Source organism: Aptenodytes forsteri, unplaced genomic scaffold (assembly GCF_000699145.1).
Source record: "Aptenodytes forsteri isolate BGI_AS27 unplaced genomic scaffold, ASM69914v1 Scaffold325, whole genome shotgun sequence".
In the NCBI taxonomy this organism is placed as follows: Eukaryota; Metazoa; Chordata; class Aves; order Sphenisciformes; family Spheniscidae; genus Aptenodytes; species Aptenodytes forsteri.
The window spans coordinates 1558202-1573253 of NW_008795575.1; the positions used below are offsets into that span (position 1 = coordinate 1558202).

At 42.7% G+C, this 15052-nt stretch overlaps 1 protein-coding gene across 1 annotated transcript in view; it reads left to right on the forward strand.

Moving 5' to 3' along the window:
* PAPPA (pappalysin 1) overlaps positions 1–15052 on the forward strand; it is a 181665-nt gene that overhangs the window by 22529 nt on the left and 144084 nt on the right. Inside the window, exon 2 of the mRNA XM_009282252.2 lies at positions 4839–5907. Within this exon, the coding sequence (XP_009280527.1) occupies positions 4839–5907 (1069 nt within the window). The remainder of the gene's footprint in view (positions 1–4838; positions 5908–15052) is intronic.

Consider the following 15052-nt stretch of genomic DNA (forward strand, 5'->3'; position numbering starts at 1 on the left):
TTGTTAATACAGATTTTTTTAAAAGAAAAAAAAAAAAATTTTTTTTTTTTTTTTTTTTTTTTTTTTTTTTTTGCTTCCAGTTGCTCAGCAAAATGGGGAAACTTTTTCTGCATTCTTAGGTAATTCTATGGCTGGGCTGATTACCGGAAAGATTGCTCTTAGCAAGATGCAAAAAACTGCACTGAAGTGTGGTAGGGAGGCCTGGAGTCTGTTATTGATAATATTAAAGCGGATTACAGCAGCTTGCATGGGCGACTTCGGCCTCTCTTCTTTCAAACTGCCCACAGAGAGAGCTACTTAGGACTCCAGCAGCTACAGCCTCTAGCTGTGAGTTCCCGTTTCTCTGTGGCTGCTGCTGATAAACATCTGCTCCAATCTCGGCATCGTGAGCTTGGTTACAGCAATGTCTTGTGTCCTCACCCAGGACTTTCTTCCAGAAGTTCAGCAGCTGATACTACACACTGTGGTCGTGCTGCCAAATCCTGTCCAGTGCACAGGGCCCATGCAAGGATGTGGCTCTATTTAAGTCCCAGCGAAGTCCTGAAAGCAAACTGGTTATAAATTATATATTTATATAATATATGGCCTTGATTAGGGCCTCCTGGAAGAGGTTGGATGGACAGTCATATACTGGAGCAATTGTGCGTCAGTAGCGAGAGCACTGAGATGCCACTTTTAAAAAAAAGGGACTATATTTCTGGTTTCCCATGTTTGACTTTTGGCATCGGGGCTTTGGAGCTTAATTTTCCAGCTTTGCCCACTCTTTTGATGCCTAGGAATTTACTTTTCCTATAAGGGACAAATATCATGGGACTGCAAGGAGCCTCGTGGACCGTGAAAGTCTGTCTTTGGCCAAGCATACAGGAACGTGGCATCTTACTCTGTTCATGCACTTCTCTGGAGTTGTCTGAAAAGTGACTCACTTCTTTGTGGGGAAGGAAGGTTACCAATGACTCTTACTGGAAAGCTGAACTACTGCCTCTTCTTTTTTTTAATAAAAGATAAAATTCTGTTTTAATCCCTTGAGTTTCAGGAACAGGAGCTTTACGGGGAAAACATCATTCAGACTAAGGAATTAGAAGGGCTGTCAGTATTCTTCTCAGTTGTAGCTCCATCCCTTTCTAGCAACTCAGGGCAAGCAGAAGTGAGGAAAACTGTTTGCTGCTGTATGAAACTTGTACATATTTTTTTAATCTAATTGCTGTGGGGAAAACAAACATCAGTTTTATTTCGCACCATTTCTTGGCTCAGAAACTTCAGGCATATTCGCCAAATTGTGGTTTTGCAGTCATTGGCTTGAGTCTCATTTACCATGAGGCCTCTTTACACCACTCTTGGTTTGTAAAGGGATATTAAGTAGCTAAAATGTCCTTTACCACATTATTGTAAAGAATTCTCAGTGTAAATGAGAATCCAAACTCTGTATGTTTTTCATGTAAATGTTGGTTGTGGTCACAGCTGAATTTTGAAATTCGGAGTGTCAACCATTGTGAGGGGTGATTTTGCTCAAAACCAGCCTTGTTTGGGGTAAAAGAGGCCTCTTGTTTAAAATGTTCTTAATTATGTCTGAGAAATAACTCATGGCTATGGAACCTTTTACTAAATTGAAATAAATTGTGAAAACATCAAATTATTCAGTTTTCAGAAGTTCTGGCAATTATTTCACATGTCCCTCTTCCAATGGCTTTGCCCTTATTAGTTGTCATAGAAGAAGTAATAAATTCTTTTATTATGACATCCAAAGTCCCAGCTGAAATTAGTTTCATTGTGCTGGGGACAAAACGGAAAAGTGACACTCCCTTAGCCGGAGGATTCTTAGTCTAAAGCCAAAAGTAAGTGAAGGATTGGGAAAGTAGGTACAGCATACAAGCAAAAGAAGGTCATAAAGAACTGGTGCGACTTGCAAGTTATAGGGAGTGTGGGTTTCTTATCCCTTTTCTTACTCTTTTTCCTTTCTCTTAAGAATAAAACAAGTCTTGCTGCTGAAGGGATTGTGTTCAATCCATCTTTTCATCAAGAGTTGGATGTTTGTAATAGTAAAAGTTTGAGAAAAGAATACCGTACGTGGCATATGGATTCAGTAATGACCTTTGCCCTAAACTAGAAAATGTAAGGAACTGGAATAGTAGACTGTTTTAGTTCAGCAGCTTTCATACTGGCATGTTCAGTGGTGTCCCTATTGTCACTGTTTTTTTCTTTTTCTGCCCTCCTTTGGCTCCCTGTAAATCTTGAATTGATGGCAGCTGTTTGAGCCAAACTCAAGACACGTTGCATCACATCAGGGTTTAAATGCTCAAAGGCAAGGGAGGATTGCTACTATTCTGTAGTATTCCTCCAGCAGCTCCATCTGTTCAGCTGAGGTCAATCACTAGCATCATGCAGCACTTCAGAGAGAGAGGAAGATGTTCTTTAATGCTGGCTAGGAAACTGAATTTCCATTCCACAATAATTTATCAGTTCTTTGGGGGAATATTTCCAGCCCCGGTCAGTACAAAAAGCCAAAAAACTTGACCCGTAAAGACTGTATGGTGGACTTCCCCAGACCTGGAGACCCCAGAAGCCTGTTCCAAGGACTTCCAGCTGTCCGTCCAACAGCAGGGATCTTGGATGCCTTAAGAAACAGGTGGAGCAGCTATTGCGTGTGCAGCTGCCCTGTGGTCCGTGGGCCTGCAGAATTCGGTCACTGGGTGGCAAAGGTGGCAGGAGATGATGGGGGGCATGGCTGGGATGGGTTGACCTTCTATGCTTGCAGTCAAAACAGCCGAGGGGAGTCCCTGGGATTCTCCTGGCCATGTTGAAGACCCGCACCTTCTCAGAGAGATTTGTTGGGACTAGCCCATTTCTGCATCGCTTTTTCTGTTCTCACCGTGTTGGCATTTCTTGGCAGGCAAAAACTCTCTTACAAAATGTCTGACCAGCTCTAATGGTCTTATTACAATAAGTTGAGATTTTTATAACTTTTTTTTTTATGACTTATTTGGAAGAGGGACTTGTCTTGCCAGCTGTCTTCTCATTCATTGTAGTATTATCCACCCACTATCATTGGACAATACCTTCATTTGAGATTCATAAAAACGCAGACGTTTATGGGCTCTCATACCTCTGAAAATTAATGCTTTGTAGAAGTATTCATTCCATAAAGAAAAATTAAAAAATGCTTAAAAAACAGACTCCAGAAGGTCATTGGTAGCTTTGGCTTTCATATCACGAATTTCTCAGGTAAACATCCATCCCAGCAAATGTAATTTTTTTTAGCATATTTGTTCTTTCCTTCCCTGGTTCTTCTCCTCTCCTTTCTCATGATCAGAAGTAGCAGTATAAACTAGAAGCTGGTTTCGAAAAGGTTTTGAACTGAGTGCGCCCTACAGATGAATAAACACATTACCTTCCGAACCCTGGGATCTCTCTTCCAAAGGAAACAGGAAAAGGGGGAGCTCAGAGTCCCTAGCAAAATACCAGCGTACCAGCGTGCAGAAAAAAGGCCTGTTTAAATTTTTTTAACTTTCCCATCAGAAGACTTTTTTTACAGGGGGAGGAGGAGGAGAGGGGAAGGGTGTGAGGAGAGGGGGGAAGGTGGGTGCTGGGAGAGGGGAGGAAAAATACAGTGAATGCTCCTGTAACCTTTGCTCTGTTGATACTAGACAAGACTGCACTGTTAATGAGTGATTGTTAACAGATGGCTGTTGAGCAACTTAGTCAGAAGCAGAAGATGTTATTTGGTTGTAGTGCTGGGAGGGTTAGGGTGCAGGGGTGAGGTAAGGGGATATTTAGTCTTTTCATGAGGACTGAACTGTCAGAGATTTATGATTTTCGTTTAGGCTTTTGGAAGTGAAGGCTTGGGGGAAGGATTGTTTTCTATGTCCTGATAGTAGAAAGGCCATTTGGTGCTGAAGGCTCCAACGATTATTTTTTCAGTTGAGGGGTGTCCCTGTAGCCCTTGGCCTTTGAGAACTGAAAGATGGAAATGCATGTCTTTAACTTGCCAAACCTATTGTCCCAAACTGAGAAGGTGTGGGCTCTTCCCACCGCTTGGAGCTGTCTGAAGACCGGTTGAGAGAGCTTTAGGTGTGGATCCACACGTTGTCTATGAGAGAAATCATTAGTGTATATTCCCTGCGGTGCACCAAATTGCTATTAAGTGTGTGTGTGAGGGGGCAGGAATCTTTCTGAATGCGTGTGTCCGTCCGTGCATGTTTCTTGCCCTTTCTTGGTGTGGTATATACCTTGTTCAGCACATCCAGCATACCAATGTATGCCATTTGCTTACTGATTTTTATTGGGTATGAATTTGAAGGTAGCCTGAACACATCCGATTCACTCTCTGTAGGATTTGGGTGCTTGATTCTACCAAGATTGTTGCAGCTGCTCAGTGTTTCTCAAACTGTGCAGTACTTAGATTTTATACTTATTTCTCCTCTGGACCTTACTAGATACAGGGTTCATGGGTATGAGATACGAGTGAGATCAACAAGGATTGCTTCTCAAGACTGTTCTTATTTTCAACCAGTGATGTATGGGTTGAGTGAAGGTAAGAAACAAATGCACGGTACAACATTTTGCTGATAGAAATTTCCAAAAGGTTTTGGTTTTTGGTCAGGAATGGGGAATCCCATTCGTACTCGCCGCTGGCAAAATGTGACCTTTAATAGCAAGTCTTAACATGACCTCCCACAATCACGCACTAGATGATTTAATGTCTTTCTTATACACTAACTTTCTAACATATGTAGGTGGGTCTGTGTATATACATATAGAGAGATATAGTTATACAATTGAAAGACTAAATTCTTTATTCTGTCATCCTTATTTATTCATATTTCTTTTTTGGGGGCACATAGGACTATATGACAAATGTTCTTACACCTCCCGTGACCGAGGATGGGTCCTGGGGATTAACACCGTCAGTGACCAGGGGAATAGAGACCCCCGCTATTTCTTCTCTCTGAAGACGGACCGTGCTCGCAAAGTAACCACCATTGCAGCACATCGCAGCTACCTCCCCAACCAGTGGGTGCATCTGGCTGCCACGTATGATGGGCACCTGATGAAACTCTATGTGAATGGTGCCCAGGTGGCCACAAGTGGAGAGCAAGTGGGCAGCATCTTCAGTCTTCTGACCTTGAAGTGCAAGGTGCTCATGGTTGGAGGAAATGCCCTGAACCAGAACTATCGGGGTTACGTAGAGCACTTCAGCCTCTGGAGGACAGCCCGGTCTCAGAAGGAGATCTTGTTGGACATGGGCCAGGCAATTCACAGACAAGACACGCCTCTACCTCAGCTAGTTCTTCATGATAGTTTACTGAATGTGAAAAACACCTGGTCTCCCATGAAGGATGGCAGCAGTCCTCAGAGCAAGTTCAGCTATCATCATGGCTATTTGCTGGATACCAGCCTAGACCCTCCTCTCTGCGGACAGACAGTCTGTGACAACACGGATGTAATTGCCAGCTACAACAAGCTCCCTAGCTTCCGCCGCAACAAAATCGTCCGCTACCGTGTGGTAAATCTCTATGATGACAAGCACCAGAACCCCACCGTCAGCCGGCAGCAGATTGAGTTCCAGCATCAGCATTTAAATGAGGCTTTCAGTCGCTACAACATCACCTGGGAGCTGGAGGTGCTGGAGGTGAAGAACTCTTCCCTTCGCCACCGACTCATCCTGGCCAACTGTGATATCAGCAAGATAGGGGATGAGAACTGTGATCCTGAGTGCAACCACACCTTGACCGGGTACGATGGCGGAGACTGCCGACACGTACGCCACACGCTCTTCAACAAGAAGAAGCAGAACGGTGTGTGTGACATGGATTGTAATTACGAGAGATACAACTTTGATGGTGGGGAATGCTGTAACCCAGAGATAACAGAAGTCACCAAGACGTGCTTTGACCCATATTCTCCTTACAGGTAGGCAATTTCTTAAACAAACATGCCTTTTATGGTCATGTTAATGAATATTTGTCTAGGTATTGATCAGCCTGCTGACTGTTGAACCCTTGTGTTATTGGCATTATGGGCTTTGGAGTTTTAATTATTTTTTTTTTTCATAGTATTTAGCTCACATTACAGTTATCCAAATGCAATCTCAGTAATGGTCTCAACAGCATCTTAACATTGAATTGGTATTCCCCATCTAAGCTAAAGAGAGTTAATGCTAAAGACTGAAGCAGCCAACTTTGGGAGACCCATTAGTCCTTGGTTATGAGCAGTATATTGTAGCATTGCACAGTTTATTTTAACCACAGACTCTTAGGAGTGGGGATTAGATGTCATAGAAAGCTCATATGTATTTGGAGAGGGAAGAGCCTCTCAGGCATGGAAGAGAACATAAATACTCTTAGGTAGACTTTAATTCTGTAGGACTTCTTTGAAGGTAGGTAGGTTATTCTATATTCTTAATGCTATGAGTACGGCTTTCTGTAAGTACTGCTGCAGAGGAGCACCTGAGTCTGTGGGTTATGAGGAGGGAGGTGGGTACCAGGTTCCTGGCAGTGCTGTTGCACACATTGGGTGGGTAATTGAACTCTTCTGCACCCCTTTTTATACATACGAAAATGGGGGTAATGCCACTTCATTGCAAATGGCAGGGCAACTTTCTGTGGGTGGATGTGAGTTTATAAAATCCTGAGCGCCTTTGTTGTAGTTTGAAGAGGGGCTCCCTGAATAACTTGCATCAGTTGAGTACCACGTATCTACAATTACTCCAACTTCCTTTTGATCATCTTCAGATAAGAGTTAGTATGTTTAAGTAAAAAAGTGTTCCCTGTGAATGGGTTAGAAATATAAACACACAGAAGATGAAGGTTAAAGCTGAAATTCTGTTGTCTGTATCCCATGTTACAGGTTTTTTTTGGGCAATTCATGGAGTCATGGGGGAAAACAGGAAAAATGTCTTTACTGAAAGAGTGGTTAAACATTGGAACAGGCTGCCCAGGGAAGTGGTTGAGTCACCATCCCTGGAAGTATTTAAAAGACGTGTAGATGAGGCGCTTAGGGACATGGTTTAGTGGGCATGGGGGTGTTGGGTTGACGGTTGGACTCGATGATCTTAGAGGTCTTTTCCAGCCTTAATGATTCTATGATTCTATGAAAACCACTAGATTGTCAGAACACCCTGTGTTGTCAACACGAAAGTTCAGGTTAAGAAGGAAAGTATGAGCTGTTCTGGAGTCCCTTCCATTATAGCAATTCAGGCTATATTTGTAACTTTCTTAGTAGAGAGACCTTTTTAAACAACATTATCAGCTCTACTGGAGCTTTAAATACACATAATTAAGCTGCAAAGAAATGCTTCCTTTCCAGTTTTTTGGGGTTGGTTTTTTTTTTTCAAAATCCAGTGAGGTTGTTTTTTAAAAAATCCTTATAGCTTAGCTTGACTTCAGTCAGTTACCAGTGAGCAAAGCTCAAATGAGGAAATACTTTAAATACTAATGATTGAAAATACTGAAAGGAAAAATACCAATCTTTTAATACCGTTCAACTGGAGAAGAACACAACTAAGCAAATATCATCAAAGGCATAATGCAAATTGGGTTGTTTTAACACTGTAGTTCTGAGAACTCGAGGTGTTAGTTATAACAGCTATGACAATTTTTAGAAAAATACATTATTTTTAATCTGATAGTACCCTTTTATCACTTGTTCTGTGACCAGCATAATACCCATACAAAATGAAACAAGAAAAGCCTTTTAAATTTTAGTTGACAGATTTAAGACTGTGCCTTAATGTTATTCTGACATACAGAGATGTTTCTATTTCAAATGAAGTCTTTTTGCTGCACAGATTGTACTTGCACAAGCCCAAGCAAGGAATTTAGTTCCAAAATCTGAAGTTACTTTAACACAGCATAGTTGCTTTTCGTACGCAGTTACATGTTCCTTTTGGAGACAACCACCTTGCTGAACTTGTCTGGAGGATTTGCATTTCATGGCATTGAGCTCACAGATCTTCTACATGTTCATTTTGGCTTGAGAACCACCTCCTCTTGACTGACGCACTTAAGTCGGTGAAGGAGGCCTGAAGGTCCTCTTCCACAGTGTAGAGCCTGAGAAAATCCATAGATCCTCCAAACATTTTTTTACAACAGTTAGATTTCATTTATTTGTCTTTGCACAGACATTGTAACGCAGCATTGATCACTGGCAATGAAACCAAGAAGGACAGTAGAAGATATTCTATCCCTCTGGAGCCTTTATTTGGTGGCTGATGTGCTTAGGCTGAGCTCATACCCACCCCTACGATGGGTGTTTGCACTCAGGATGGCAAAATACAGCTATGAGGCCTGTGGACTTGATCAATGAGGTTTGTAAGGCTGAACACTGCTTTGAGTATTTAGGCTAACAAATACAGGTTTAGGACAGTGGCTTTGGCAGCAAAGCCTTCATTGACTAAAAGGGTGAAGAATCAAACCCTATGTTTGGCTTTGGAATTGCCCTCAGCATCATCCCCTGAGAGAGATTTCCATGCCAATTAGTGACTCAGTCAAAATCTGTGACTCAGTTGGCACCATCTGGGCCCATTTTGCATCACCAGCCCCTCTTGTCATCACTTTCATTGGCAAAGAGTCCTCAGTCTCCTCTAGTGCAGGCCTTGCACCACATGAGTGAAGACATCTCTACAGCCACTGAGAGCTCACATCTAATTCCAGGTATTTCCTCTGCCCAAGTTCAGTCTAACAATAGCAGAAGGAAGGGAAAAGAGCCCTCAGTCTGGTGGGGCATCAAATAAAACAGGTAGATAAGATGAAATGGTACCAGTAAAAAGTTTCCTGAGCTTTGTGCTGTAAAGACTCTTCGCAGCCTTCCTTGGTACTGGGGGGGGCCTCAGACGCTACTGGGTTTCGTTCCTTCTACACCCTTAGTGTCAGCAGTTGCATCCAGCTGTTCACCATGCAGAGTTTATTCCTGAAATACTTGTGTCCTTTGGAACCAACCAAAAAGTGCTAATGCTTGATTAATGCTGTTATAAACAGGAACCCTCTTCAGTGCCTCTTCATCCCCAAAAGAAGATGTATCCGTTTCCAGTCACTTTCCTTCTTCTGAGTGTCTCAGTTCCAGCCCATCAAGCCTCCATGCTGGGTCAAAGTTGCTATCAGTCTTGTTACAAAAAAATCTGTGGATGCTTCTTGACTAAGTGCAACCACAGATGTGGTATCGCTAGAACAATTTCAAGACACCTCTGATCTGCATTATAAGTTTCTTGTGATCCCATTGGCACCTTGGACAAAGCGCTCAGGTACTTTGATGGTGTCCTACGGTCACTGTGTTGTTCAACTGTGGTGACCTTAGAGCTGATCCCAGCACCAGAGGTGGGGTTTTTTTTTTTCCTCTTCAACCTCTCTTTCTGGCATCTCTCCAAAAACATTTTCCTCCAGAGAGCTGATATTCTGTGCCATAGTCAGGTAGCGGGGATGTTGGTGCATAGAGATTTAAGTACAGCAGCATATCCGTAAAGAAGTTTGCCAGAGGGACAGTTCAGAGGGACCGCACCAATGGATGGGGACTCAGCTCTCAGAGCTGCTCAGCAGAAAGCTGTAAACATGGTGGTACCAACTAGGTTCTCTCTCATCTTTTTTAATAGCCTACGAGGAAAAAACAAGAGACTGGTTATCATTAGCCACACAGCAGGCTTTATCCAAGAACATCTGCCTCGCTTCTTTTTATTAATTTCATGAGAGTGGGACAAAATGTGTTTAGTCCCAGCACAAGATTTGCAAATATTGTTCAGCTTTTCTTTATTTCTGCAATTCTGGGAAATTAGAACATGCTAAGATCATACAGTCTGGCCCAATACAAAAGAAAGGAGCAAGGATAAACACACTTGCCAGAAAGACACATTCCTTGTGTTGTTTGGGATATTGCTGGTTACAAAATAGGAAAGACTTTGAGCTCATGACACCTACCATGGCTCCTTTTCAAAAAACTTGAAACAAACAGCAAGGGATCACAGGAAATCATGCTCTGTAAGTGCCATTTGATGTGGCAAATTCTTGCACCATACTATGGTTAACTGAGCCATTCCTTTTATGTAATACTGTGCTTGTACATCAGGCTTCACCACAGGATCGCATGGACAGATAAGAAACCATCCCCCTTGATGCCTTCTTAGGAAAATGCTGATGAAATTCCTGAAACAGTAAAAGCTACTGGAGTGTCTTCAAACTCCCTCAATTCATACAATCTACTGAATACTTGCTGGAAATCCCCTCGGAATAACTGACCCCGGGGACAGGCTTTCTCAACATCCGCATGTGTGCCCTAAGGGCTCCCGCAACCCTTCTGCTCTGCCTAAACAAGGGGCAGGGATGAGCTGTACGCGCTCCAGAGTCTATTTGCAGCACCTGCCTGCAGACTCAGGGTGATACCGAACCAAAGAGCTGGAGTCCAGTGTGCTGCTGATCCCACCCTTTTCTGTGGCCTTTTCCAACGCTTGTATTGCGCAGTTCAGCAAAGTTTAGTGTTGCATCACATCAGCTCGCTCAAGATTAAGGGCATCGGGACATTCCAGTCGTATGTAAATTAGACTCTGAATACATGTTTGAACAATTTGTAGCAATTTCCATGGTGGTTTTGAACAGCAATGGGTACGGCAGAGCCTTGTATGAAGAACACACCGTGCTATGCCATGTGGATGGCAGCAGTACCATTAAAACCAGGAGGTGGCTGGCTAATCCACAGCTTAGGTCAACCTCGTACAGATAACTGAGCTGTGGCTGCACTTCAGGGCTCCTCCATGGAGTTTCTGGTCAGATCAGCCTATTAACTCTTTTTGCTTCTCTTCCACTCCTCTTTTCGTGAGGCTTCTTTGCAAAATATGGTCAACTTACTCTGGCGGAGGGAGGTATACATAATGCCTTTTTCTAGGAGCTAGAAGAGTTGTAAGAAATACTCCTTGATCCCCAATAAAGGATTAACTTCCACCTAATCCGAAACACTAAAAAGAACAGAAGAAATTCATCAAAGCTCTTCAATTCAGGAAGCTTGAGAACTTAATCCCCTGCCTCGAAGAGACCATTGTGCAGCTCTTGACATCAAGGATTCCTGAATTCACACAGGTATCAGACAGACATATAGCAAATACCTGAGTTTTTGTCTAGGGATTTGGCATTAAATGTCCAGTTCTTTAATTACCAGCCCCAGGGCTGTTTAGAAGGTGGAGAGGTAACACTCTCAAGGACAGAGTTGCTGTATCTTGGTAGTTGTCACCCAAAAGCCAAGTCCCGACAGGAAATCCTCTGTTCTCCCTGTTTATTCTGTCCTCTATTCCAGATGTCAGGGATGTTAATCAGCTGGGAGGAGTTGCATCTGTTCCCATGCTAGCAACTGACATTTATAAGTCTAGTATTGAATTCTGATATAGACAGGACTTCAGTACTAAAGAAATTATTTCTAAGTATACGATTGCACACCCTAGAAACAGTAGGAGTTTGCTCAATGTAGCTTGACCCGCAGTCATCTTTTGCAACAGTTTTTTTCAAGAAACATTTTTTCCCCGAGACTCATAAGACTCATGGTTTCTTTCATGGACGTTATCCATTATGTAAAAAGATCACTGTCTGGTCAAACTGCAGGATGCTTGGAATGAAGACAGCCTATAAAATCTATGGAGTAAACTATCAGAGATCATTAAGAATCCTTGTGGGAGACGATAGATTAAAGTCTTATTATACTCTCCAGCGCTAATGCAGACCCATTTGGCTCTGGCTCTGGAACCCCACATGGAAGATTTGCAAGCGCAGAGTCTGCAGATTTGGCACGGACTGAGTTTGCCCCTCGCTGCTCTGCAGCACTGTGTCCTCCAGGTCCGGCTGCCCTGCGGGCACGGACGCTCTCCAGCAACCCCTTACCAGCCTCTGTTTAAGCAAACAAGGTGAAGCTCATCCCCTTCCATGTTCTGAAAAGTAGCAGTGTATATAAGCTGTTTTATTCTCTTTGCTGATCAATTCAAATTATACTGTCTTACACACAGACCCACAGTTTGGTCACGTCCAACATGCCTCTTTAAAGCGCTATGGGGCTTTGCATTAATCACCCTGGTTTTCTCCCCTATCCATTTGTGTACAACCTCTCTTCAGTAGTGGGTGTGAGGTGCCTTCTGCGTTTTTAATTAGTGGCAGCTGAAACCTTCTGTAAATTCAGGAGGTTGCACCTTTCACACAGAGAAAGATGCAAAGCACAGGCTATTTCTGTGGCAAGCTTAACCAGGTGCCATACCTGCAACCATTTGCAATTCCCATCCCATCTTTCAGACTTATTTTCTGATAGGAATTTAAGTCCAATTCTTGCAAGCAATAGCTGCCCCTTGGGGAAATACAGACCAGCCACCTCCATCATGCTCCATTTACAACATCCATGAGCACGATGCATTTGACTTTGCCTCTCACGTGGATTGCTGGAGTTGGGCAAACAGTACTTCAGTTGGGTTTTTTTTTCCCTAATGATCCCTTCACTATTGCTGCCAGTGGAAATGTACAGAAATCTTTCAGAAGAGATGATGCTGACTTGTGCTATGTCCTGGGGGAGTTTGCTCTGTGCAGCCACACTTCAAACCCTCGGCATTACTGATGTCTTCATGTAGTGGGTTCGCAGGGTTCAGGAGAAGGGGTGCGAAGGATAAGGTGAATTTTCTTTATATAGTCTCAGCTGAAAATGTCGATGTGAGCAGAGGCATGAATACTGGCCTAGCAGCTCTGCCTTTGCCCGATATCTGTGAACTTAATGCAGGGGGAGAAAGCCAACCCAAAAGTGTGATTACTCAGAAAATAGCAGTTTCTACAAGTAGTCTATATTTTTGCATAGAAAAATACCTTTATGCCACAGAGGACTTGCCTGCAGCCTCAGTAGATGTGATGGAAAGATTGGGAAAAGGGGTGCAAGTTCTGAGCAGAAGAAACAGATAATACTGTGCCAGTGCTATGATTTTCAGAGCAATGATGTTCTTGATGTAGCTGGGAGAGCTGAAGCTTACAAGTAAGGCAGGTTTCAGCAGCAGGGGGGATGTCTTTTCTTAAGCCAATTAATAGTGTTAGGGAAAAAAGATAATAATACAAAGAAGGGGTTTTATGAGCTTGAAAACTTGTCCTTTTTTCCCCCAAATTAAACAGTTGATCCGGTAAATAAAAAAATTAAGATTTCTCCCAAGAAATCATTGCTTGTGATTTTTTTGGTAGTCTGTCTTTTTTTAGTTTGTTGGCCCATTGGGGGATTTCAGAAGTATGAGAAGGAGTGTATGTCAGGGGATTTGGGTATGTATGTATGTTTAAATTTGATAGCTGGAACAGAATGAGGAGGGAATTAACTATATGGAAAGGTGATGGAAAAGAGAAAGGTCTTGGAAAAGACTGAAGGAGAAAGGATGCAGAGGCAGATCTGTAGGCAACAGCATGAAGCACAGTCTGTGTCTATTGGCCCTTGTTTGAACTTCTTTGGCACCAGTTCCTGATGTTTTAAGTCCCTGTCTGCCTCCTCCCTATTCTGTCTTCCTTCTTTCCCCAAGGCAGGTCATCCCTTCAGTATAGGCTCTCTCCTCTGCCCAGTTTGGGCCTAGGGGAAACCCAAGAAGTGGATGTCTCAGTTTATCTTCTCTTAACTGCAGCGAGAAGCATTAATTGTCCCTCAAACACCCCAGGATCAGGACAGTGTGGAGCTGTCCCATCACTTTTGGGGCTGTCCCATCACTTTTGCACCTGTCCACCACTACGATATGCTTGTGCAGAGTGACTGGCGAGGCCAATTTCAAAGTACGTGTGATGTCTTCTCCATTAGCTATATGTCAAGACACCCATTGAAATAGTCATAAAGAGTCCTAAAACTTTCTCTGTGTGCATATTTGAGAAGGATGAAGAGTGTGGGTGATCAGAGGGGCTACAGAGAGTTGCTGGTAATAATTTCCTTCGAGCTGTCAGGAAATGCAATGATGCAGAGCCTCACAACAGATCTTTTAGGATTACTGCGATACTCTGGAACCACTTCAATATTTGTAATACGTGTTTATAAAAGCTGTGTTGTAAAAAAGTGTGATGCTGATAGCCATAGTCATTTTTCATTCATTAGGGCCAGATTCATTGAGAAATAGGATGGATATATCCCCACCCCACAACCTGGTAGAGTGTTTAGACCAGGAGTACAAACCGCTACTGTCAAAAGCAATTCTGTGTTTGCTTGATTGCAGCGCTGGCTGAAGCGGAGTTACAGGACCCACATACAGTGGAGGAAGATTAGGAGCACTTGCTCTGCTGGGGTCAATTAAATCCTGTCCTTCAATTTTGTTCTGAGTAGATTTGCAATTTTGGAGTTTCTCAGGGTAACTCAACTGAAACTACCTAGTTTGCACACATAATTTCAGCACTCCAAATTAACATAAATTTGCAAGAAAGTATTTTCAGGTTCATTAATAATGGATAGGTGGCTACACCATCGGAGTGCTTGTTCTCAGCTTCCAAAAGGATCAGGGTGAGCTGCACTGAGGAAACTTCTTAGAGTACTTAAATGTTTGGGGTATGAAATTCTAATAAACCTCCAAAAAGCCAGGAAATTTGGAGTGAAGGCTGAAACTCCATACCTAGTGCACCCTACTGGGTCTTTGTATTTCAGAACATGTTATGTTTGTTCGCTGAAATATTTCCAGTATGGAGCTCTTTAGGGTGGAGTTTCACCTTTAACTCTAAATTTCCTGGCATGCGTGAGTTTGAAATACATGCTTAACTTTTCCCCAGTGCTGTTTTTCATTTTTAATTTCCTTTTTGTTTTAAAGGAGGGACCCTGCTAGAGGGACCCCTGCTAAAAAGGGACCCCACTGAAACCAAGATTAGAGGTTTTGGCCTAATTTGATCTTTCTGAAATTCTTCAGGAGAACTAGGTTCAGCAAATTTTTTCTGCTGTTGTTTTAAAGACTCTTGTGGCCAATCCACCCCAGTGAAAAAGATCGATAAAATCTACACCCTGCAGACCAATTATTTTAGAAGGTACCCAGATGTTTGAGTAGTATATAACAAACCTTGGAAACATAGAACATCTCATGTAAATTCTAGCTAAAGATCTGGTCACGACCATT